Consider the following 26,624-nt stretch of genomic DNA (forward strand, 5'->3'; position numbering starts at 1 on the left):
AAAAGGGAAGGGAGAGTGGGGAGAGAGTGGGAAGCACCAGAGAGATACTCTGTAATGATCAATAAACTAATCGTTTGGAATCAAATATGCTTGGCTCAGGCCAGGTGTGTCTACACCTGCCGCACCGGCCTTGGAACTGCCTTTCTGCAACCTGTCCCACAACCCTCCCATGGTGCTGCACCCTCCCCATTCCAACATTCCAACATTCTATGCCATCAGGTTGGAGGCTACCACCTGATGGCATGAACATTGACTTCTCTAACTTCCATTAATGCCCCTCCTCCCCTTCTTACCCCATCCCTTATATATTTTTATTTCCTCCCCTTTTTTTTCCTTCTCTGTTTGTCCCTCTCACAGTCACTCCTTGCCTGCTCTCCATCCTCCTCTGGGCTCTCCTCCCCCTTTTTTTCTCCCTAGGCCTCATGTCCCATGATCCTCCCCCTTCTTCAACTCTGTATCTCTTTTGCCAATCAACTTTCCAGCTCTTGGCTCCATTCCTCCCCTTCCTGTCTTCTCCTATCATTTTGGATCTCCCCCTCCCCCTCCCACTTTCAAATCTCTTACTAGCTCTTCTTTCGGTTCGTCCTGATGAGGGTCTCGGCCTGAAACGTTGACTGTACTTCTTCCTATAGATGCTGCCTGGCCTGCTGCGTTCCACCAGCATTTTGTGTGTGTTGCTTATATATAATGTGCCTAAGACTTTTGCACAGTACTGTATTTACATGTTGTCCCTTCTCTGAGGATAAACACTTTGTCCTGGTGGAGCGGCTTGTGAGCTCTTGAGCTTCATAGGGCGAGATTGTCTGGAGTTTCACTCCTGGTAAAGTCACCGATGACCGCTAAATCAAGGAGGAGATTCCAGATAAAGAGCGTACAACCGACATCTCAACGAAGGTGATGACACATCACAATGGCTGTGAAGGTGGAGAAAGGCTACCGAGGTCAAGAGCCCACAGTCTTCTTGCATTCCATGCCACTGGAACCTGACTCCGATCTGTCAAGGACTACGTGGTGGTGGCCCATGCATCCCCACATTAAACAATGTCTTGCACAGCCATTCTCCATTCAGGGAACTGTCCCAGAATATGTGCATTCTGGTTTGGCTTCTACAGCTACCAAAAGACAACCTTTTGGAGACATCATGCATGTCAGGACTTTGGGGTCCATCCCAGAGTTGCCCACTAGAAGCTCTTGGTGCGTTTCTGGTTTCCAAACATTCTAGCCTTACTGTGTTACTTGTATGGTAATAGACTACACCTGTGCCTAATTATTCTGAGTACTTAAGCTGTGTGAAATGGGCTGAGTCTTTGCTCAGTCTTTGATCCAATACTTGATAATGTACCTGTCTTGTACTCCATTGCTGTATTCCTCTTGAGTGTTTTTTTTTTGCCCTTGCCTTGCTATTTTTGCATTTCAAACCTGATTTATTTTAGAACTTTGTATTCAGTCTGGTGTATGTTTTTTGGAATTGCTTGTCTGCTCCTTTTGGACTCCTGTTTTTGTTATATTGCACCATAGCCTGTGCTCCTGATTTGGATTATTGCCTTTGTTTTGGAACTGTGCTGGAAAGGCAAAATATCCAATAAAGTACCTGTCTAAACATTCATCCTGGTCATCCTGTGATTTTTTTCACCTTGGATCATTTCTCACTCAGTGCCTTGGGCACAGTGGTAGAGTTCCAGACTGCCACACCAGAGACCTGGGTTCAAGCCCAGACAGGTCTGACAGCATGTGAGTTGACTGATTGCACTGAATACATACACTACATAGTCTGCTTCACTAAGGTGGTCTCCACACTAGATTACCACTAGTAACACTGGGCAACAGATTTTCTGGAAAGCGTGGCTTCCTTAGAATTTTTATTTTTGTTTATAATAGACCACTTGAAGCTGAACACGTATTTCAGACTACTTGACGCAGCTAGGAATTGGGAGAAACAAGAAATTAAATTTTATTGAATATAATGTGTTCAATTGCATAATGGTGCTGGCACTTTGCAATAGTGTCAAAAAGTGTTTTGTTGATGATTTTTGTTTGTACTTAGTGTCTGAGGATTCTCGCTTAACTGTCCAACGATAATCACCCAGCTCTGATGGATTCCAGTTGCCCTGATCTCCATCACCACAATCTCTTGGTGACACCTTTCACCACTCATCACTGACAGCACCGAGATTTGCAGGGAAGTCTAAATGGGAATGCAGAAAGTGAACACATGTTGCACTTCATGGTTTTTGTATGTCAACCAGCTGTATGCAGTTTGGTGCTCTGTTGTTACCAAGAAAATTTTCAGCAACATCTTTGAATGCCTTACAAGTGATTTTCTCTGATTCCACTAAAAGTTCTTCGAATTTCCTGCCTTTAATGACCTGTTTGATGTGTGGTTCAACAAAAATGCCTTCCTCGATCTTGGCATTAGTTAATCTGACTTGAATAATGAATTGAAATAACAAATATATACAATTTCAAAAAGAATGGTGCGTCACAGGGAAATTTCATGGTGATTATCATGATCGGCAGCCCAAAAGTATTCAAGAGGCAGTATCTTTGTTGTCCAGTGTAATCAGCACACATAATACAAATTAATTAAATGTTATTTTTATTCTAACACTTAATACTTGAACAATCAGATCTAAAGAGCAGTTTAATTTAAATTACACAATTAATTCTTTTGTAAAAACAGAGAATTAAAGACGTCTTTCAAAGTCGCACTCTGATCCTTTTCCAATATAGACTAGCTTGTCCCCCTCCTTCAATTTCCCTTCCCTCTCCAAGTAGAACATCCATCAAATTCACATCCCCTCTTTTCCCTTCCTTACCATTCCTTACCCTTTCTCTTTACACTCCAGCCTCTTATTTCCCATTTGCCTCTCTCTTGTACATTAACTCTCTCCACTAGAAGATACCCAACGTTTGCAACCATACCTCACAGGTTTATCATCTGGTTTAATTTCATGCTATCAAAACTTTTCGTTTTCTTGTTGCTTAATGAAGATGTTATCAATTAGCTAGATACTTTATGAATCCCAAAGGAAATTACAGTGTCACAGTAGCATTACAAGTGCACAGATATAAAAATTAGAAGAGAAATAGAAAGAATTTTTTAAAATTTCCAGTCTAATGGCCGGGGGGGTCATTACTTCCCTGGCTATAGATTGACTCATTATAGAGCCGAAAGCCCAAGGATAAGAGTGACCTCATATAGTGCTCCTTAGAGCAGCGCAGTTGTCTTAATCTTTTACTGAAAGTGCTTCTCTGTTCAGCCAAGGTGGCATGCAGAGGGTGAGAAACATTGTCCAGAATTGCCAGGGTTTTCCACAGTCTCCAGTGTGCCCAGTTTGATTCCTATACCAGGGACAGCCTTTCTGTTGAGCCTGTTGGCATCACCCATGTTGATACCACTGGCCCAGTGCACCACTGCATAGAAGATTGTACTGGCAACAACAGAGTGTAGAACATGTGCAGGAGAGGTCTGCATACATTAAAGGACCTCTCTCTCCTCAGGAAGTAGAGGTGATTCTAGCCATTCTTGTATACAGCCACTCAAGTCTGTCATCCAGGTACACCCCCAGGTACTTGTAGATCCTGGTCAGATCCACATCATCACTATCAATAATAACAGGGAACAATGCAGGCTTAGTCTTCCTAAAGTCTGTCACCATCTCTTTTGTCTTACTGATGTTCAGCGGCAGATGATTCAGCTTACACCATTTGACAAAGTCCTCCACCAGGGCCCATCCTCCCGTCCTCCATTTATACACCCAACTATTGCTGAGATATCAGAGAATTTCTGCAGGTGACATGACTCAGTGTTGTACTTAAAGTCCGAGATATACAGGGTAAACAGGAAGGGAGCGAATACAGTCCCCTGTAGGGTCCCAGTGCTGCTCATAGCCATGTCTGACACACAGCTCTGAAGCCGCACAAACTGTGGTCTGCCAGTCAGGTAGTCCATTACCCAGGATACAATGGAAGTGCCGACCTGCATTGGACAGAGATTTTCTTGCAGCAATGAGGGCACCTGAGAAATCAAAAAAGCATGGTCCTCACAGAGCTGCCCTGCTTATCCAAATGGGAGTAGGCTCTGTTCAGCAGGTAGATGACAGCATCGTCGACTCCAATGTGCTCCTGGTTAATCTCTCTTCTCTGGTTTGATGTTCAGGTGTTATCTGGTAAGTTTATCATTGTATTTGTGCATACATGTAATTGCGCACACGACACCATCTTAAAACAGCGGTACCGCAAGAATGTGGCATCCATCAATATCAGGATGGAGGTAGAAGAGTCTGAACACCCACACTCAACATTTTAGGAACAGCTTCCTACACCCTGCATCAGATTTCTGAATGTGAGTTCATTGACGGTCCATGAACCCATGGGCAGACCTTCGCTATTCCTTCTTTGCACCATTTATTTATTTTACTGGCATTGCAAATCATAGTGATTTCTTGTCTCGCTGCCACAAAACAACAAATTTCATGACATATGTCAATCATAATGGAAGATTTGATGGGGGGGGGATCTATCCAATATTTAGAGGCCTAGACAGAGTAGATGTGAGGAGAATATTTCCTGTTGTGGGGGAGTCTAGGCCCAGAGGGCACAGTCCCAGAATAGAGGGACATCCCTTTAGAAAAGACATGAGGAGGAATTTCTTTAGCCAGAGTTTTCTGAATCTGTGGAATTCATTGCCTCAGACAGCTGTGGAGGCCAAGTCATTGGGTATTTTTAAAGCAGAGGTTGATATGTTCTTAATTGTTAAGGGTGTCAAATATTATGAGAAGAAGGCAGAAGAATGGGTTTGAGAAGGCTAATAAATAAGCCACGATTGAATGGTGGAGCAGATTTGATGGGCCGAATAGCCTGATTCTGCTCCTGTGTTTTATGAGCTTATACATCTGATTACAATTCTTATTTGACTTGGGGCTTTAGATTTGTCTGGTCACATTTTATCTGATGCTTGGCTTTACATAATGGTATAAGCAGCAAATGTATAAGATTTGCATCTGTTATTTTGATGAAAATCTGTTCGGAGATACTGCATTTTCAAAGTAAAGTACGTCCATTGTTCACAATAAACCTGCTTGTCATAAATTGTCAGTCAGAGTTTATGAGAAACGGCTTATAAAAGATCTTGGCCTACTCTCAGCAAGCTGCAAGGAGAGCAACAATTAGAAAGCAATAACAAGAACGTAAAGATTCAATGCATGGGTACATAAATATTTGGGCGTGTTAGAGTCACTCCCTAACCATGCACATTATCTGGTCAAGCATCTTTTTCTTTGCAAAAAGAGCAGGCATTGAAATTGCTTCACAAGTTGAAGAATCTGAAAACATATGATTTATCTTACATCGGCATTCCTCTGATGTGCAGTCTTCGTCCCTTATTGTGGTTTTGGCTATGGTACCAGAATTAACTGCAATATCTTTTTTTAAAGGAGAAAATCTATCCCCTACACTTGCAACCACTCAGTGAGGAGTGATTATATGGCTCCTGCGAGTACGTAGAGTGTGGATACACTCAGGCGGCATGGTCGCGTAGAGGTTAGCACGGTGCTTCACAGTACCAGCCACCCGAGTTCAATTCTCACCGCCGCCTGTAAGGAGTTTGTACATTCTCCCCGTGACCACATGAGTTTCCTCTGGGTGCTCCAGTTTCCTCCCACCCTCCAAAGACCTACATGTTGGCAGGTTAATTGGGCATTGTAGATTGTGATTAGGCTCGGATTAGACTTGTGGGATTGTTGGACATCGCGGCTGAAAGGATTGGAAGGGCTTACTCCGTGCTTTATCTCAATAAATGAATTTTTTTTAAATGAGTTTCACTGGTAGACAAAGAGCAGTACAGCACAGAAACAGGCCCATCGTCCCACCTTGTCCATGCTGAACTGTTATTCTGCCTGGTCCCTCAACCTGCAGCTGCACCATAGCCCTCCATACCCCTTCCACCCATGTACTTATCCAAATGTCTCTTGATTGAGTAAATCACTGAAGAAATCTTGATGCTTCTGTGCCATCAATTATGGCTGTAAACATAGAATGAGTTGACTTGAATCACCACAGTAAACACCAAAAACTAGAAGCAAAGAACTGTGCTTGAATTTGGATTCACACTGTACACAGAGGTTGGATTTGAAACTTGGCAAGAAGAACTTCTTGAAAAGAGATCTGATAGTTTTACTTAGTTGTCTCTACATCCATTGTGTGTGTGTGTCTGGGCACAGCCGCTTATTAATGAACAGAGGTTCCTTGTAAAGTTTTCTGCAGTCAGGAATCTCACTGTGTGACTCCTCTCTCTGCTTGCTAATGCTTTACTGAAGTTTATCATTAGATCCATGTTTAACTGGAAAATCTAGTCTCGTTCAAATGAAACACACACCCACAGTAAAAAAAAATCTATTGCAGTCAGTCGATTTTCAAAAAAGTTGGGGAAAAACATTTGATAAGCTGCAATAAATGTCTCAGTCTCCTCTCATTCTTCCTTTGAAATATATTTTTTTCTCTTTCTTTCTCTCCTATTGAAGAAAAAAACAACTTGAGGATAATCGAACATCTGTTGCTGGAAGTCTAGAATGTGACAACAGCTTTTAAGGATTGTAGAATTCTTTAACAATAACTTGAGTGCACTCTTCAGTCTTGCTTGTCAGCTGGGAATTCTTGTTAATCCACTTCTACAGAAGAAAACAAATTGTGGTTATTCTGTTGCCAGATAAGGATAAATTGGAAATAGTGATTGTACATTATCTCAGGTGGAGTATGAAAGGAATTAATACTGCCAGCATTTCTATCATCTCTACTACCATAGGACAGGAGGTAAAGGGGCCTGAACCTCACACCAACAGGTTCAGGAACAGTTGCCCTGCAACCATCAGGCTCCTGAACCAGTGTTGATAACTTCACTCATCTCAATGCTGAACTGACTCCACAACCTAGGAACTCACTTCCCAGCACTCTACAACTCGTGTTCTCAGTATTATTTATCTAGTTTTCTGTTACTATTTGCGTGATTTGGCTCTACTGTGTGGATGAGTGTGTGAGTACAAAAACTTGCTGTACACTCCCAAACTAAAAGCCATGGACGAACCAGCAGCTTCATAGTCTGTTGAGAGCTAGATCAGTGGTATTTAAGTCTGGCAACCCAGGTATGACTTGCAGAGGGCCCTTTCAAGAGCCCAGAAACTTTTCTGAAAGAGGTTGCAGATGACATTAGACACGTGACAACTCTGGTAGAGTTTGCAGGCCATCACTTCCTACAAAGCAAAACCCAACATCCTGAAGGGCAATGATGCTTCACTACCAGATCAGCTCAACGCCTTTTACGTTTGCTTTGAAAGGCAGATTAAAACCACAGCTATGAGGATCCCTGCAGCATCTGGTGACCCTGTGTTCTCTGTCTCCGACGCCGATGTCAGGCTGTCTCTCAAGAGGCTGAACCCTCACAAGGCAGCAGGCCCAATGGAGTGCCTGATAAGACTCTGAAAAATTGTGCCTACTAACTAGTGGGGGTATTCAAAGACACCTTCAATCTCTCATTGCTATGGTCAGAAGTTCCCAACTGCTTCAAAAGGGCAACAAGAAGAGCAGTATGAGCTGCCTTAACCACAATCGTCCAGTATTGCTCACATCCATGGTGTCGAAATGCTTTGAGATGTTAGTCATTGCTGGAATCAACACCTGTCTCAGGAAGGACCTGGATCCACTGCAATTTGCCTATCAATAGGTCCAATTTGCCACAATAGGTCCATAGCAGACGCAACCTCAATGGCTCTCCTCATGGCCTTGGATCACCTGGACAACGCAAATACCTATGTCAGGATGCTGTTCATTGACTATGGCTCAGTATTTAACACCATCATTCCTACAGTACTGATCAAAAAGCTACAGAATCTAAGCCTCAGTACTTCCCTCTGCAATTGGATCCTCCATTTTCTAATCGGAAGACCACAATCTGTGCAGATTGGAAATAACATTTCTACCTTGCTGACAATCATCACTGAGCACCTCACCTCAGGGGTGTGTGCTTAGCCTACTGCTCCACTCTCTCTAGACCCATGACTGTGTGGCTAGGCATAACTCAAATACCATCTATAAATTTGCTGATGATACTACCATTGTTGCCAAAATTTCAGATGGTGACGAGAGGGCGTACAGGAGCGAGATATACCAGTTGGTTGAGTGGTGTCGCTGCAACAACCTTGCACTCAACATCAGCAAAGCCAATGAGCTGATTGTGGACTTCAGGAAAGGGAAGACAAGGGAACACGAACCAATCCTCTTTCTTTCTTTTTCAATCTTTTTATTAATTTCAAAATATAGAAACAAAACATAGCAATAATACAAATAGTAGGAGATATATTGTTACACTTTAAAAAAGTAATTGCAAAACCAAGTAATGTAAATTAACAAAGCTCCCAAACATGTAGAACTAACCACGGATAATACAAAACAAAAAAAAACTGGAAAAAAAATCATGAAAAAGAAAAAAAAAACAAAACAAAAAAAAAGCAAACCCCATCCCCAAAGAAAAACAAAATTAATCAACTAAACTAAAAGACTTGGGCAAAACTAACAACTTAAAAATGGAAAAGAAGAAAACCTTAGCGTCGACGACTCCATTCCCCTCCAACAACAGTACAGAGAGATAAAACAAGTTTGGAAATGATCAAATTACATCAAATGAAAATGCTGAATGAATGGCCTCCAAGTTTTTTCAAACTTAATGGAAGGGTCATAAACTGCACTTCTAATTTTCTCCAAATTCAAACACACCATAGTTTGTGAAAACTAATGAAATACAGTAGGAGGGTTAATCTCTTTCCAATTCAACAAAATGGACCTTCTAGCTATTAAAGTAAGAAATGCAATGAACCAATCCCCATAGAGTGATCAGAAGAGGAGAGAGTGAGCAATTTCATGTTCTTAGGTGTCAATATCTCTGAGGACCTAATCTGGATGCAACATATTGATGTAGCTATAAAGAAGGCAAGACAGTGGCTAAATTTCTTAAGGAGTTTGAGGATATTTAGTATGTCAAGTAAAACACTCTTAAGTGGCATTTGGTGGGTTCAAGTCTCTAGTTCCCATTTAATACTAAGAGAGTGTTATACTTCAGTAATCTCTCAGAAAAAAAATATCAGTTCAAGTCTCTATCCGATTACATTAAATTATTGTGGACAGTGGAAAATAAAACACTTCCCCTCTCCATAAACACGAGGAAATATGCAGATGCTGGAATTTCAAGCAACACACACAAAAGTTGCTGGTGAACACAGCAGGCCAGGCAGCATCTCTAGGAAGAGGTACAGTCGACGTTTCGGGCCGAGACCCTTCGTCAGGACTGACTGAAAGAAGAGATAGTAAGAGATTTGAAAGTGGGAGGGGGAGGGGGAGATTCAAAATGATAGGAGAAGACAGGAGGGGGAGGGATGAAGCCAAGAGCTGGAAAGTTGATTGGCAAAAGGGATATGAAAGGATCATGGGATGGAAGGGCTAGGGAGAAAGAAAGGGAGAGGGGTGAAGCCCAGAGGATGGGCAAGGAGTATAGTGAGAAGGACAGAGGGAGAAAAAGAGAGAGAAAAAAATATATAATAATAATAAATAAACAACTGATGGGGTACGAAGGGGAGGTGGGGCATTAACAGAAGTTAGAGAAGTCAATGTTCATGCCATCAGGTTGGAGGCTACCCAGACGGAATATAAGGCATTGTTCCTCCAACCTGAGTGTGGCTTCATCTTGACAGTAGAGGAGGCCGTGGATAGACATATCAGAATGGGAATGGGACGTGGAATTAAAATGTGTGGCCACTGGGAGATCCTGCTTTCTCTGGCGGACAGAGCATAGGTGTTCAGCGAAACGGTCTCCCAGCCTGCGTCGGGTCTCACCAATATATAGGAGGCTGCATCTGGAGCACCGATCTCTTACTATCTCTTCTCTCAATTAGTCCTGACAAAGGGTCTCGGCCCGAAACATCGACTGTACCTCTTCCTAGAGATGCTGCCTGGCCTGCTGCGTTCACCAGCAACTTTTGTGTGTGTTGCCCCTCTCTATAAGGCCACAAGAGCAGAAGATGTAGGAGCAGATTTAGGCTATTCAGCCTATTGAGTCTGCTCCATCATGGCTGATATATTAATCCTCTCAACCCAATCATCCAACCTTTGAGAACCTTGCTGATCAAGAAGCTATCAATTTCCACTTTAAATATACCTAAAGACCTGACTCTCAAAGCCATCTGTGGCAATGAATTCCTTCTCATCTCGGTTCTAAAGGGACGTCCTTATATTCTGAAGCTGTGTAGTCTGGTCCAAAAATCACCCACTATAGGAAACATCCTCTGCACGTTCATTCTATCTAGCCCTTTCAGTATTCGATAAGTTTCAACGAGATCCTCCTTATTCTTCTGAATTGTAGCGATTACATGCCCAGGGCTACCAAACACTACTCAGAAGGTACTGGGCGAAGGTCTCAGGCACATATACATAACTAGGTTGCCTAGGTCTTTTACACAATACTGTATTTGTCAACGTGGAGTGGAGAGCGAGGTTGTAAATCTATTGGGAGAAAAGGACGTTGGGAATGGCGAGGGTAGAGTGCCATTGGAGGGTGTGGGACAGTTAGCATAGAAGGAGTGCCAGGTGTAGGGGGGGTGGGTGGCGTGGATGCAGATACGTCAGTCTTGAGACACTGGGCAACATCATTTGAATCCAATCAATTTGTTTATTGATCATTACAGAATGCCTGTCTGGTGCTTCCCACTCCTTCCACTCTCCTTTCCCCTTTTCCCAACCATGATTCCCCTCTCCCTGCCCCCTTCCCACTCTCAGTCCACAATAGGGACCCCTATCAGAATCAGGTTCATCATCACTCACATATGTCATGAAATTCATTTTTTTTTTCTGCTGCAGCAGTACAGTGCAATACATAAAATTACTACAGTACTGTGCAAAAGTCTTTGGCATCCGAGCCTTATATATGTGCCTACGGCTTTCAAACAATACTGTACATTAACGCTTTCATTCCCAGGATCATTCTTGAGAACCTCCTCTGGACACGTTCCAATGCCAGCATATCCTTTCTTAGATAAGGGGTCCGAAACTGCTCACAATGCTCCAAGTGCAGTCTGATTGATGCCTTATAAAGCCTCAGCATTACATCCTTGCTTTTGTTTTCTCGTCCTCTTGAAATGAATGCTAACATTCCATTTGCTTTCATTACTAACAACTCAACCTGAAAGTTAACCTTTAGAAGATCCTGCACAAAGACTCCCAAGTCCCGTTGCACCTCTGATTTCTGAATTTGCTCCCTGTTTGGAAAATATTCAACACCTTTATTCCTTCCACCAGAGTGTGTGAACATTCACTTCTCTGTACTATATTGTATCTGCCTAATCTGTCCCGCTCCTTCTGACTCTCTGCTTCCTGAGCACTAACTCCCCCTCCACCTATCTCTGTATCCTCTGCAAATTTGGTCACAAAGCCATCAATTCTGTTATCCAAATCGTTGACATATAACATAAAAAGAAATGCTCCCAGCAGCAGCCACTGTGGAACACCACTAGTCACTGACAGTCAAACAGAGAAGACCTTTTTTAATTCACTTTTTGCCTCTTGCCAGTCAGCCAATCTTCTTATCCTTGCAAGTATCTTTCCTGTAATGCCATAGGCACTTACCCTGTTTAGGACCCTCATGTGCAGCACCTTGTCAAATGACTTCTGTAGGTGCGTTGCAATGAATGTTTTTCAGGGAACAAATTATCTGGCTATTACCAAACAGCAGATTAGAGGACACACAAGATGCAAATTGATTTCTGTGTTCAGCACCATGCTCAGAATGCTGGAGGGACTCAGCAGGTCAGGCAGCATCAACAGAGAGAAATAAGCAGTCACCATTTCAGGCCCAGACACTTCACCAGATGCGGCCACACCTGCTGAGTGCCTCCAGCATTTTGTGTGTGTTGCACTAGATTTCCAGGTTCTGCAGAATCTCTTATGTCTGTGATTTCTGATTCCTCTATTGCAATGGTATTCAGGGGAGGGGAGGGGAGGAGAGAATGTCGACTCAGACCATGAGAGGCCTGCGTCGGGCATTTTCATGCCTTACAAGGCGCAGGTTGGAAGTCTGTGTGGGGCGCCAGTCCTCGCACAGACACTAGAGCAATGTGTGGTTAAGTGCCTTGCTCAAGAGCACAAACACGCTGCCACAGCTGAGGCTCGAACTAGCAACCTTGAGGTAACTAGACGAACACCTTAACCACTTGGCCACATGCACAACACAAATGGTATTTAAGTTCAAGTTTATTGTCATATGCATTTATACCCAGGGTATATAGGCCTTGAAAAATTGCTTTTTTGCATCAGCATTTGAGGCTCCCTCCATTGGTCAGGGTCGACCTTGGAGATAGTGTCCTAGCTGTCTATGTGATATGCAAGCCAGCAGTACGAAACGGAGAGCAAGCTGTTACTCGTGTAGCAGGCTCCCTCTCTCCACGCAGCCGATGAACCCACAGCAACAGCAGGGACCGATACAGATTGGCATCAGCAGCATTGAGCTCAATGTTGGCCTGCCCTAGGAACTTCAGCTCCGGATTTTTCCTCGAGGTTTACTCCTGAAGCCTTCCCTCTCCAATACCAGCACATCTTTCTGTAGAGTTTATCCTGACTGGTTGCAGCATGGTTGGATGTGGCAATTCCAGTGCATAGGAATGCAGGGAGTGATGGATAATGGACAATCATGGGCACGACCCTCCCCACCACTGATAGTATACACAAGCAGTGATGCCTCAAGAAAGCGGGAATCTACTCTAAGGGATATATAGTACGGAATATGTAATCCCACACCACCAAGTTCAGGAACAGTTACTTCCTTAAGCAATCAGGTTCTAGAACTGACTTGCACCATTCTAACCTTACCTCAGCAATGGAGAAACTCTTACTACTACAGTCTTATCTCTGACTGTTTTCTTTTACAGTAATATCTGATGTCGCTTTAAGGTATGCCTACCCAAAAGAAGTTTAAATCTTCTCTTCGATGGAAGTTCAGTAAGACCCTCTCTCACTGCTACCCCATTTGTTGTTCTCTAACTCTTTGCACCTATCACTTGTCCTTTCCTCCTCCCATCTTCTCACGATAGCTCCTTCCCCCTTCCTCTACAGTCCTGATAAGAATCTTGGCCCAAAAGGCTAACTGCTTATACCTTTCCACAGACGTTACCTAACCTACTTTTTTTTAAATATAATTTTTTATATAATTTTTATTGAGTTTTCAAAGTGATACATGAGAAAAAAAATCTACCCTCCCCCTCCCCTTAACCCTCCCCCCCCCAATATATACTCCTACCTAAAAAGAAAAGAAGAGGAAAAAAAAGGAACCGCCTGAATATTGGAAGGTTTGCACATGCTCCATGGGATAAAAATAAATTTAATATATATTTGTTACTTTCCCCCAAGGAACCAAGATCTTCATCATCAGAGCTATAAATAAGGGCTCCAAATATTCAAAAATGTTACATATTTATCTCTTAAAATCTAAAACATTACTTAGCTTCTCAACTCTCATAGTTCCCTGGGGAATCTCTTTGAACTTCACCATGTTGCTATGTGTTTCCCTCCCAATCATCCAGGCAAAAAGAAAAAAAAGATAGATAAGATACAAAAAAAGAAAAAACAAAATAACCCCCCACTAATGTTGTGAATGAAAAGATACACAACACTACCCCCCTCCATTGTGCGGGTCGTGGCTATTGCCATGCTTGCACACATGAATAACGTAGCGATTGGTCAGTGTTTCTTCCAGTTCCCCATAACAAAAAATTATATATATATAGAAAAAAATTAATGTTATTATTCCCAGCTAATATTCCTCAAATTTTAACCTTTCTTCCCCTCCCTCATATAATTAATAATATACTTATATATTCATCCGCCTAAAAATTCAACAGGCCTAATCCTTGATCCAGTCTTCATCTTCAATCCATCTCGCTCCCCTAAGTTTGTTCTTGTATCTGGTGAATATTCAAAGAATCTCGCACAAACTCCTCCGCTTTCTGATAATTGTCAAAAAATCTTTTTTCTCCACCAGGCAAAAAAATCTTCAAGGTTGCAGGATAACGCAATATAAATTGATAACCATGATCCCATAGGGCTTTTTTCACTGGATTAAACTTCTTCCTTCTTTTCAAAAGTTCATAACTTATGTAAGGGGAGAAAAAAATTTTCTTCCCTTCTATCATCAGTGGCCCTTTTCTCTTCTTGGCAGCTTGGGCAGCCACCTGTAGAATCCTTTCTTTGTCTTGAAATCTTAAGAATTTTATTAAAATTGATCGTGGATATTGGTCATCTTGTGGTTTTGGTCTTAGAGCTCTATGTACCCGCTCAATTTCAATTGATCGGTCTTCCTCATTCATGTGCAAGGTTTTCGGGATCCATCTTTGAAAAAATTCTATTGGATTATCTCCCTCTATACCTTCTTTAAGACCAACAATTTTAATGTTATTATGTCTACTAAAATTTTCCAACATGTCCACTTTCTCCAAGTCAATTTCTTTCCGTGTTCCAGACAAGCACATTATTTTCTGTTTTTTCCACTCTATCATTAATATGCTCCATTGTTCTTTCCATCTTCTGAAGTTTCTTATCCATTTTATTTATCCTGTCTTTTCATAGCTTTATCATAGCACATCTTCACGTCTCTAAGCTCTGTTCTTAACTTTCTTAGTTCAGCCGTTAATTACAATAAAGCCTCTCTTATGTCTCCGTCGTCTCCTTTACTTCCAGTCTCTTCCAGTTCTTTCTCCTCTTCTTCATCTGTATTCTCTGCGATATCCAATTCTGACTCTGAGTCACTTTCAGTTGCAGTGGCCGTCGGTTCTTGTAGTTTAAGTTGTGTCGATTTGCGCATGCGCAATTCCGGCATCTTCTTCCGAGAGACCGCTACCACTGCCATTGTTCCCCGTTCTTCTACACCAGAGATAAAATGCGTCTTCTCTGAAGGAGATCCAACCTGAATCCGAGGCTCCATCGCTGCAGTAGGCCCTTTTTCCTTCCCATCTCGCGGCGTCTTCACAACAACAGACTTCTTCTGTTGCAGTTTACAAGGCATATCGTAGAGTAGTCTTACGAAATTTATAAGTAGTTTTCGGAAAGTATTTATTAACTTTACTTTGTTTAAACGGTACTTTGCTGATTTTTTACGGGAGAGCTGGATTTACACGTCTCAATCCTATGTCATCACGTGATACCCCCCCCCGTTACCTAACCTGCTGAAATCTTCCAACACTGTGTGTGTGTGTGTGTGTGTGTGTGTGTGTGTGTGTGTTTTACTCTGGATATCTAGACCCTGCAGAATCTCTTGTATTAATTAACTTCAAGGCATTATTTAACAAGCATCCATTCTGCAGACAGGAAGTGTTCCACTAAATGCAGTTCCTACACTTGTGAGAAATCAGGATTTGCAAATTGATCTGCTGTTGTACCACCTGCCCTCTGATGCGCATTTTCTGCCAATCATCACTTACCTGAAAATCGCCATTGTACTCCTCAAATAGTCCCTTGAACTTCTCTCCAGCATCAGGGATTGGCTGACAGATTTTTGACACAAATTTACATCTGGAGGAAATACAAAATGCCTAATCACTTTCAGAATACATTCGGGAAGAGGAGACAAATTTATTGGATTTGTCTAATCATACTGAAAAGAGCACAGGATCAGAAAGTGAAGGGAACAGTGTGAATGGAGAGGAGGAGAAAATGTTCCTCAGAGAGGATCTGAAATTCCCTACCTGAGACAATGGTTCAAGGTGGAAGCCTGCCACACATTGGACAAGCACTTGACCAAGTGTAACTGACAAAATAATCTCTCAAATATTTAAAATGTGATATTGACATATTCTGTGATGGTAGTGAAATTCTTGCTGCAGTGAATGATAATAATACATGAAATCTTAGAAACACTCAGCTGGTGTGTAGCATCGGATATTTCCCCTTTTTTTTCTTAATTCTAGACTTCCATCATTTGATTGTCATGATGACTTTATGAATTAAGTATACCTTTAGCAAAATAATATAGAAGGCTTTGGACTAAAAACATAAGAAATAGGAGCAGGAGTAGGCCATCTGGCCCATTGAGCCTGCTTCGCCATTCAATAAGATCATGGCTGATCTGGCCATGGACTCATCTCCACCCACCTGCCTTTTCCCCATAACCCATAATTCCCCTAAAATGCAAACTATTGTGTGCAATATTCCAAATACTGGGCACAATATTTGGTCACCTATCTACAGGAAGAATTGAAAAAGTGCATACAAACTTCACAAGGATGTTGCTAGCAATGTTCCGTTTAATTTGTAACGACCAGTGTGCACAAAAAATCTTGTGTTGTGCAATTTTCATTGCTCCGTTTCAACAACGTGCACACTGAATGTTTAAGTGGAAGCAAACCTGAAACCGTTCGAAGGATAATGAACTACCAAGTCCAGTATGTTGTTCATTGTTTAAAAAAAATAAACATCACATAATCTTATTTCTCATATACTATATGACAGAACGTAATAATATCAATTTTTTCATATGCCATTGAAATTGTTTGAAACAGTCAAACAGAACTTATAAAATTACAAAGCCAGTTGACAAAATATCCAGATAGGTATTTTATTTGGAAATCATTGCATACAACACAGATTTTGTAGCTTAAGTTCATCGGAGACATAAAGTTGAACAAGATAATGAACATATTTAAGTTGCTTAGCCATTTTTTCCTCACTCCTGTCTTGGCATTTAGTGAATCAATAATTATTTCAATAAGAAGTGTACATAAGTCAGTTGTAAAATTGCAGACAAGTCATTGCAAACTCCACGTCCGTAACAGAAACTGAAAAACGAAATGTGATTGTGTACAATCATGAAATATAATTAACAAACCAACGAAGGAGGGGTGATAACCTTTTGTGTGCAGTTTAAATTCCCTGGTGTGCTCATAGCAAAAGATGTGTGCGCACGCACATTTTAGAAGGAAGATGGGAGGGGTATGGAAGCTATAGTCTGGGTGCAGGTCGATGGGACTAAACAGATTAACAGTTCAGCATGGACTAGATGTGTCAAAGTGTCTGTTTCTGTGCTGTAGTGTTCTGTAACTCTATGGCTACAAATTCTGTGAAGCCGGAATGGGCAGAATACTTCTTTATTAGCTAAAACAGAACTTAGGGAAAATAGCTTCTTTCAAAAGGATTTTTTCCAATTTAATTTTAAAAGGATTCTATAGAGGAAGAATGTGCTTTCAGATGATACTCCTCAGTAATTTCTCCACACAATCTAAACTCAAATTAGATAGTTGTGTGGGCGTTGGGTGAGATACTTACCTTGGTTTATTATTTACTCAGTAATTTGTGGTTTGTGGCCGCTGGATCCAATTACAAGCAGACATTCCAAGCCTGTGTTGGAAACCAAGATGACTACACTAGCCTGCATGCGGCTGGGGCTTTCACCACCTCCTTTAAAGTTCAAAAACTTTGAAGTTCAAAGTAAGGTTTACTATCAGAGTACATACATGTCATCACATACAACCCTGAGATTCTTTTTCTATGGACATACTTAGCAAATCTATAGAACAGTAACTATAATCTATAAAGATCAGGAACTGTTAACTGCTAACAGACTTTGCAAATGCAGATATAAATAAATAGCAATACATAATGAGCATGAAATAATAATATAACATTTAAGAGTCCTTAAATAAGTGTAGTTATCCCTTTTGTTCAAGAGTCTGATGATTGAGGAGTAGTAACTGTTGTTGAACCTGGTGGTGTGAGTCCTGAGGCATTTGCACCTTCTACCTGACGGCAGCAGCGAGAAAACAGCACGGCCTGGGTGGTGAGGATCTTTGATCATGGATGCTGCTTTTCCACGGCAAAGTTTCATGTAGGTGTGTTCAATGGTTTGGAAGGTTTCCCCTGTGGTATACCGGGCCGAATCCACTACCTTTTGTAGGATTCTCCACTCAAAGGCGTTGGCGTTCCCATACCAGGCCGTAATGCAGCCAGTCAACACACTTTCCACAAAGTATCTATAGAAGCTCGACGAGGTTTATGATGACGTGCCAAATCTCTGCAGGTTCCTGAGGCAGTAGAGATGCTGTCATGCTTTCTTCACCATAATTTCATCAGTAGGTCAACCTGACTGGCAGGCTTAGCCTGCAATCACAGCAGGCGAGCAGGTAAGAAGCCATGGAAGGTTGATTCTCCGACAGATGGATTCTGTTGAGAGTTTTACTCTAATGAGAGCGTGGAGGGTCAAACCCGGGTAGCAGCTAAGCCTCGTGGGGTGCAGCATAAGAATGACACTTCTTTTTTTCCCCTTTAAGCACTTTTTGCTTCTCTTGAGCTGCTAAGTTTCACCAAGACCAGGAAAGTCAGGATTAAATATGTAAACCAGGCCAAGTATAGAGGCTCTCTGACCCACTGAGTTCCTCCAGCATTTTTCACGTGTTGCAAGCTGCAACCTTTATTTTATGATAGTTAAGCATTCCACTGGCTTGGCTGCTTACAAGCTTGTCCTTTTAACACGGGCAAAATGCTGGTGGAACTTAGCAGGACAGGCAGCAAAAATAGAAAAAAGTAAACAGTCGATGCTTCAGGTCGAGACCCTTCATCAGGACTGAAAAAAGGATGAGAAGTTAGAGCAAGAAGGTGAGGGAGGGGAGAGGAAGAAATACAGGGTCGGGGGAGGGGGGAAGTAAAGAGCTAGAAGATTGATTGGGGAAAGCGATAAGGGGCTGGAAGAAGAGGCGTCTGATAGGAGAGGGTAGAAGACCATGGAAGAAAGGGGGAGGAGCACCAGAGGGAGGAGATGGGGAGGTAAGGAGAGAGGATGAGAGAGGCAAAAGGGATGGGCGATAGTGAAAGGTGGGGGGGGGGGGGAAATTACCTGAAGTTCAAGAAATCAATGTTCATGCCATCAGGTTGGAGGCTACCCAGATGGAATATAAGGTCTTACTCGTCCGATCTGTGTGTGGCCTCAATGCGACAGTAAAGGAGGACATGGACTCACATGTCGGAATAGGAATGGGAAGTAGAAGTGTAATGGGTGGCCACTGGGAGATCCCACTTTTTCTGCCGGACGAAGCATAGGTGCTTAGCGAAGCAATCTCCCAGCCTACATCAAATCGCACTGGTATACAGTAGGCTATTGTCTGTTTTTTTCAATGGTCATGGATTCATGTTTTAGGTAGCAACAATGGGGTATTTACTTCTATTTATTTATTGCAATATAGCACGGAATAGGCCCTTCTGGCCCTTCGAGCCGTGCTGCCCAGCAATCCCCCTATTTAATCCTGGTCTAATCACAGGACAATTTACAATGACCAATTAACCTACCAACCTACCATCTTTGGACTGTGGGAGGACCTGGAAGAAATTCATGCAGTCACGGGGAGAACATACAAACTCCTTGAACTACGTGTCACTGGAACTTTAAAGTGTTGTGCTAACCACTACACTACCATGCTGCCCCAAACCTTAAAGCCAAACTAAGACTTTGGGTGCAGTGTGGTCTTCAGACTATTAAAGCCATAGAATTTTCAGTGAAGTACAACAAAGGTTTATAGAGGTGGACAAAACCAAGAGAATAATGATTACAAAGTATTGGGCAGGATAGATAATGGAAGATAGAGATGATGTGATTGCAGTTTTTAAAATTATGGATAAGAAAAGGGTCATGACCTATAACATTGACTCTTTATCCCCTTCCACAGATGCTGCATGACTTGTTGAGTTTTTCCAGCAGTTTTTGTGAGTTACATAGAATTGCAGGGATTGTTTCCTCTTGTGACAAAACCCAAACTAAATGAGCATAAATACTGGATATTTACTAATAAATCCAATGGGAAATAATAAGTAACTTGTTTAAACAATTAATGTCAACTTAGTCCTACAGGTAGAAATTGTGGTAAAGGGCATAAATATTTCTTTTACTGAATGTAGACAAGGTTGATTTTTTCCCTAGGGTGTAGGAGAATAAGGGAAGATTTAAGAGATGTATGCAAAAATGATGAGGGGTATTGATCGGGTTGGGGTGGCGGGGTGTCGATATGTCTCCACCAGAGGAGGTGTAAGGTGCTCCTTTCCTCCACTAGCCTGCAGGTCACCCTTGGGTAAGGTATAGAACCTGCTTAGGCCCCGCCATCCCCAATCAGGGTCACATGAAACCCTGGGAGCAGGTGGTGACGGTCGTATGAGCAGCTGGTGCACATCACAAGTCCTGGTTATGCAATCACTGACACCAGGCAGACAATCTCTGAAGAGTATTGATAATGGCTGGGGTCACCCGGCTTGTAAAGAGACTGCCTAGAACAGTGGTCCCCAACCACCGGGCCGCGGACCGGTACCAGGCCGCGAGGAAACAATATGATTTGGTATGAAATGATACGAGTCAGCTGCACCTTTCCTCATTCCCTGTCACGCCCACTGTTGAACTTGAACACACGCGAGGTCATTATGCACGCGAGGTCATCAGTCGGTCATTAACCTACAACTACTCGATGAGTAAAAAACAAACGTTGCTTGAGAGTTTCTTTGGAAGAGATGGTAGGGGACATAAAAGGCCTAACAATGATGATAACGCAGAAACAGCTGAGGCCGAGACTGCAAAAATAAAGAAAGCTTCCTTCAACAGAAAATACGACGAGTCGTACATAAAATATGGCTTTATTGTGACCGGTGACTCGCATGCTCCAAACCCCCTGTGTGTGATATGTGGAGACAAGCTGTCTAATGAGGCAATGAAGCCCTCAAAACTGCTTTGGCACTCAAGCACCCTGCACTAAAGACAAACCCATTGAGTTTTTTGAGCAGAAAAAACGTGAGCAAGTGGGACAGAAGCAAGTGCTGAGAGCCACCAGCTCCACAAATGCTGCTGCTCTGGGAGCGTCATACTTAGTGGCTAGCCGTATTGCAAAGGCTAAGAAGCCTTTCACTGTTGGTGAAGAATTGATTCTGCCTGCTGCCAAGGACCTGTGCTGTGAACTGTTGGGAGAAGCTGCAGCTAACAAGATGGCACAGGTTTCTCTTTCAGCTAGCACAGTTTCAAGGAGAATCGATGACATAGCGGAGGACATTGAAGCACATTGTTGGAACGGCTTAACGCATCACCATGGTATGCTATCCAGGTCGACGAGTCTATCGATGTCAACAACAAGGCAATACTGCTGGTTTATGTGCGATATATATTTCAAGACGATGTGCACGAGGATATGTTGTGTGCACTGCCGCTGCCAACTAACACAACTGGGGCAGAACTATTCAAGTCTTTGAATGACTACATGTCAGGCAAACTGGACTGGTCATTCCGTGTTGGAATATGCACAGACGGGGCAGCAGCTTTTACTGGACGGCTGTCTGGTTTCACTATCCGAGTCAGAGAGGTTGTTCCTGAATGCCAGTCTACACACTGTGTCACACACTGGGAAATGCTGGCTAGCCGAAAAATGTCACCTGATCTTAACAGCGTATTGAGTGACGTTGTTGAAGTTATCAATCTTATCAAAGCAAAAGCCTTTAACTTATGTCTGTTTCAGCAGCTTTGCGAGGAAATGGATGCAGAGCACAAACACCTTCTCTTACACGCTGAGGTCAGGTGGCTTTCAAGGGGGACAGCCCTGACCAGGGTTTTTGAGTTAAGAGAGCAGCTACTGAGATTTCTTTCAGGAAAAAAGTCACCACTGGCAGCACACTTCAGTGACAAGGAGTGGACAGCAAAACTCGCTTATCTGTGTGACATCTTCAACCTGCTCAATGAACTCAATTTGTCACTTCAGGGGAGAATGACAACTGTCTTCAAGTTGGCAGATAAAGTGTTTGCTTTCACAGCCAAACTGGAACTGTGGGGATGGCGAGTGGACAGGGGCATATCTGACATGTTCCCAACATTAGCTGGGATCTTGGGAGAGACTGAGGCTGCACCATCCTTCTCACAGCTGGTGCGCGATCACTTATCTTCGCTGTCGACAGAATTCGAGTGTTACTTCCCAACCGCAAATGATGCAGGACGTGCAAAGGAATGGGTCCATGACCCATTTGTGAATGTCCCTGGTGAATCATCCATGTCAACGCAGGAAGAAGATCAACTCCTCGAGCTTGCAGATGACGGTGGGCTGAAAAGTATGTTTGACATAACATCTCTACCGGCATTCTGGATCAAAGTCAAGGCAGAATACCCTGAGACAGCCACGAAAGCACTGAAAACGTTGTTTCCACTTCCAACATCGTATCTCTGCGAAGCGGGGTTTTCTGCAGTAAATGCAATGAAAACTAAATTGCGGAATAGACTGGACATAAGAAAACCCCTTCGAGTATCGCTGTCTCCCAGTACCCCTCAATGGGACCATCTTGTTGCAGGGAAACAAGCCCAGGGCTCCCACTGATTCAGCGATATTGGTGTGTTGCAATGATTTTATATGTTCATATGAGGAAAATATGCACTGTGTGTTTAATATCCAAACGTTACTTAAAATGTTATGATGCTATTGACTTATAAGTGACTTATAATTGACTTATCACTATATTCATGAGAGGAAAATATGCACGGTGTGTTTAATATTAAATTCGTTAGATAAACCCTTTTAGAAACAAAATTGAGTGTATTAGTCACTTATAAGTGACTTATAGTGGACTTATCACCTATATTCCGGTTGTGATTAACACCCCCCCCACCCCCGTCAGTCAGTCCGCGGTGCAAAAAAAGTTGGGGACCCCTGGCCTAGGAGAAGGTAATGGCAAAGCATGTCTTTTGAATATGTAGCCAAGAACAACAGTGGTCATGGGACTATGATTGCCCACATCATACAACATGGCACATAACGATGATGACGATAATAGATAGGGTTAATGAAAGCAGGTTTTTTTCACTGAGGTTGGATGAAACTAGAACTAGAGGTCATGGGTCAAGGGTGAAAGGTGAAAAGGTTAAGGGAACGTGAGGGGGATCTTCTTCACTCAGACTGTGGTGAGGGTGTGGAACGAGCTGCCAGTAGAAGTGGTGGATACAGGTTCAAATTCAGCATTTAAGAGAAATTTGGATACTACGGGTACAGACTTTTAACATCATAAATCAGCCAGTTGTTTGTTACGTCTCCCCTCTCGCCGTGAAACAGGGACACCTCTTTTCCTTAATTAGGGAGAGAGATATGGTATTTTGAATTAACAGGTGAACGATTAGTCTCTGGGGTATTGCCAGTCTGTGCCTTTACTGATGCTTTGCTGCACGTTTGAGTGCTTGGTGGGGAGCGTCGATGCTTTTTTGCTGGTGGGGGAGGGGGATCGTAGCCTTGCTGCTGATTGTGTATGGGAAGGGGGAGCTGGCTGGGGCCTTTAGGGTTCTAACTTTTACCTGTCATTCATTCTTTGGGGCTCTCCTCTGTTTTCGTGGATGTTTGTGAAGAAAAAGAATTTCAGGATGTATATTGTATACATTTCTCTGACATTAAATGTACCTATTGAACAGAAGATATAAAGCTGCTGCAGGTCCTTTTAGCAACAAGTAAGAAATTAATCACCAGAAAGTGGTTAAATGCAACATCACCTACATTAGAAGATTGGCATGAAATCATTTTGGAAATATTTAAAATGGAAAAGATGACCTACTCGCTGAGAATTCAAAAGAAAAAAATTTATCAAATTTGAAATAAATGGATTGAATTTATAACCATGGAGCGAGCAGACTTTAGATGGCTCTCCTTATAATTTATACTGTTTGTCTCACCAACATAGGAATAGAGTTAACGTAAGCACCCTTGGCTCGAATGTTTACTGTTCTTTTTTTTGGAAATTGTGGAATTAACACAAGTAAAGAAAAGATCTGGGGAAATTCTGGACCAGAAAGAAATGAAAATTAGTATTCAACCACTATTATTAATACTTTTATAACAACTATTATAATTATTTAGTTTAATAGAGTGGAATTACAATTGCACATAAACATCTATTTGAGTGCCTAATTATTTTCTGTATTATCTCAATGTGCACTTGTGAATGTACAAATTAATATAGATTTACTCACCATAAAAAATGGAAAAGGTTATATATGTAAAAAAAAGTTTGTGTATTAATTGTGAACTCCTTATCCAAATAAAAATAAAATTTAAAAAAAAAGAAACATTGATGGGGGGGGTATGGAGGGTTATGGTCCGACTGTAGGTCAATTGGACTAGGCAGAATAACAGTTCATCATGGACCAGATGGGCCAAAGGTCTGTTTCTGCGCTTTAGTGGTCTATGACTCTATGTATTAGAAGGAAAGGGGAAAGAAAAAGATGGAAGGCAAGGAAACACAGGGAAAGAATAAGAGACCAGTTGGGAGATGAATGCCGGTGGATCACAGATAATTGGGCCATTGGTTAATTGGAGCAACCTCTTATTTTGGACAACTCTTAAAGAACAAAAAATTAATCAGGAAAATAGCCGGGAATCCCACCACTTATTTGGGACACTATGTTGCTAAAATTGGACAGGAGACTGTTGCTAACTAGTGTCAGATGTGTTTACTTGTGTGGTAATTAGACCCATTAGACACTAAACCAAACTTAGAGCAAACAGTTTTTTTTAACGTAGCATCCAGTTGGGCTGACGGATGATGATTCACAAAACAGTCCTTTTTGATAATTTTGATGCCAGGAAGATTATTGTTCAAAAATGATACCACTTTGTGCAGAAAGGCAACGAAGACAGTCCATTATCTGCAGTAGGTGTCTGCGCTGATTTTGTTTATTTACAATGAATCAAAAGAACATGGCATCGTATGTCATGCATTTAATATTTCAATAACATTTGAGTAATTGTTTGAATATCCATTCATGTTCGTTTAAATAATTTATTACAGGTTTTATGTATAAACACATTAATTGCATATGTCATCACACTACCATATGAGGCATGCGTGCCTCAAACTAAACCCATATTCCGAGACACCCCACGTATTCTTTTGAATTAGTTTAATGTTTTGAAGTCATAAAACATAACAGCATACACTGGATGAATTCCTCTGTCAATAATTATTAGGCTTTATAGTACTGCAGTAGCATTCATAGTGTCCTAATTTGTTCTATATTTCATTTAAATAAATAACTTGTTACTCGGTTAAATGGTAGTTTGTCTTTTTTTATATCCTCTTAACTATTTCCATGAAACTTTGGTGAACAGGGTCAGCCACCTAATTGTGCCCAATGTACTGGTCCTGATCTGTCCCCGTTAACCGGAATCAATTGCTTCATTGGTTCACCTGTCCAGGAACTTGAGGTTGAAAAATAATAGTGTGAGGACAACTTTAAGGATATCTGTATGTTTCCATGTACATGTGATAAATAAAGCTAGTATCTCTCTTTACGTGAATGAAGTATGTTGGATTAGACATGGTTCTATAGAATAGTAGGATGGGCTTGAGAGCCAGAATGGCCTGTTCTGTATTCCTACTGCTTATGATGCTATAGTATTAAAGGACATGTGGAAAACATTTTTAAAGAACTCGATTTTAAATGCAAAGAAAAAAAATTAAAGGACAACAGTTCAGTAGCATGGAGACATAATAGAAGCTATAGGAGCAAGGCACAGGCAATCCAGTGAAAAGGTTGGTTGTTAAGAAGCATAGAACGAGTGGACAGCCAGCACCTTTTTCCCAGGGCGGCCGTGGCCAATACCAGAGGACAGGAGGAAAATTAGGAGGAGCTGTCAAAGGCAGGATTTTTACACACAGAGAGGTAAGTCCCCGGAATGCATAGCCAGGAGTGGCGGGTGAGACCGATAAATTAGCAACATTTCAAAGATCAAGGATCAACTTTGTTCACTATATACATTTACATATATTAGGAATTTGCTGTGATGAGTTGGTCGGGATGCGGTGAGCAAAAAAAAAAGACATCTTCAAACAAATTTTTTTTTAAATTATATAAAAATAAAGAACTACTGTACTGTGCGAAAGTCCTGGGCACATAGATATAGCTAGGATGCCAAAACATTTTACACTGTACTGTTTTTGTCAACGTGGAGCAGAGAGCAAGTTTGTAAATCTGGCAGGAGCAAAGGATGTTGGGAATGGTGAGGGTGGAGCACCCTGGGAGGGGTGAGGGACAAATAGCAGAGAAGAAATGTTGGAGCAAGGGGGTGAGATAGCACCGGTACAGACACACCCAGCCCTCAGACACCAGGCATGGTTGTTTGATTCCTAACATTATTACAGAATGTTCCTCTGGTGCTTCCCACTCCCTGCCCTCTCCCTTCCCCTTTGCACAACCATGATTCACCTCTCACTGCCCCCTTTCCACTCTCAGTCCACAACGGAGACCCACATCGGAATCAGGTTAATCATCACTCACATATGTCATGAAATTTCAGCAATACAGTGCAATACATAAAATTACTACAGTACTGTGCAAAAGTCTTAAGCATTCTCACTATATAAATGTGCCTAAGACTTTTGTGCAGTCCTGTACATATAAATAAAGAGAAGCTAATAAAGTTAGAGGTTAAATGATGAATGTGAACTTTGCATAAGTAAATAAATTCTGGTATATATTTACAAAACAAACAACATTATAAAAAGTGACATAAAGTGTCTACAGTGCAGCCATTTAGTGACAGAGTTGTAAAGAAAGC

At 41.9% G+C, this 26,624-nt stretch overlaps 1 protein-coding gene across 8 annotated transcripts in view; it reads right to left on the minus strand.

The window, feature by feature from the left end:
• Nucleotides 1–2,673: 2,673 nt before the first annotated feature.
• Nucleotides 2,674–26,624, minus strand: part of LOC134349756 (interleukin-5 receptor subunit alpha-like) — a 108,465-nt gene continuing 84,514 nt past the window's right edge. For 6 of the 8 annotated variants that reach the window (XM_063054572.1, XM_063054580.1, XM_063054573.1 and 3 more), the window contains 2 exons: nucleotides 15,507–15,597; nucleotides 2,674–6,668 (listed from right to left, as the gene is read on the minus strand). In XM_063054572.1, the coding sequence (XP_062910642.1) occupies nucleotides 6,585–6,668; nucleotides 15,507–15,597 (175 nt within the window). In that variant the 3' untranslated portion in view covers nucleotides 2,674–6,584. Of the gene's footprint in view, nucleotides 6,669–15,506; nucleotides 15,598–16,570; nucleotides 18,241–24,715; nucleotides 25,266–26,624 lie in introns of those variants that run through there. The other 2 variants (XM_063054574.1, XM_063054576.1) reach the window with 2 other exon arrangements.

Source organism: Mobula hypostoma, chromosome 7 (genome assembly GCF_963921235.1).
Source record: "Mobula hypostoma chromosome 7, sMobHyp1.1, whole genome shotgun sequence".
In the NCBI taxonomy this organism is placed as follows: domain Eukaryota; kingdom Metazoa; phylum Chordata; class Chondrichthyes; order Myliobatiformes; family Myliobatidae; genus Mobula; species Mobula hypostoma.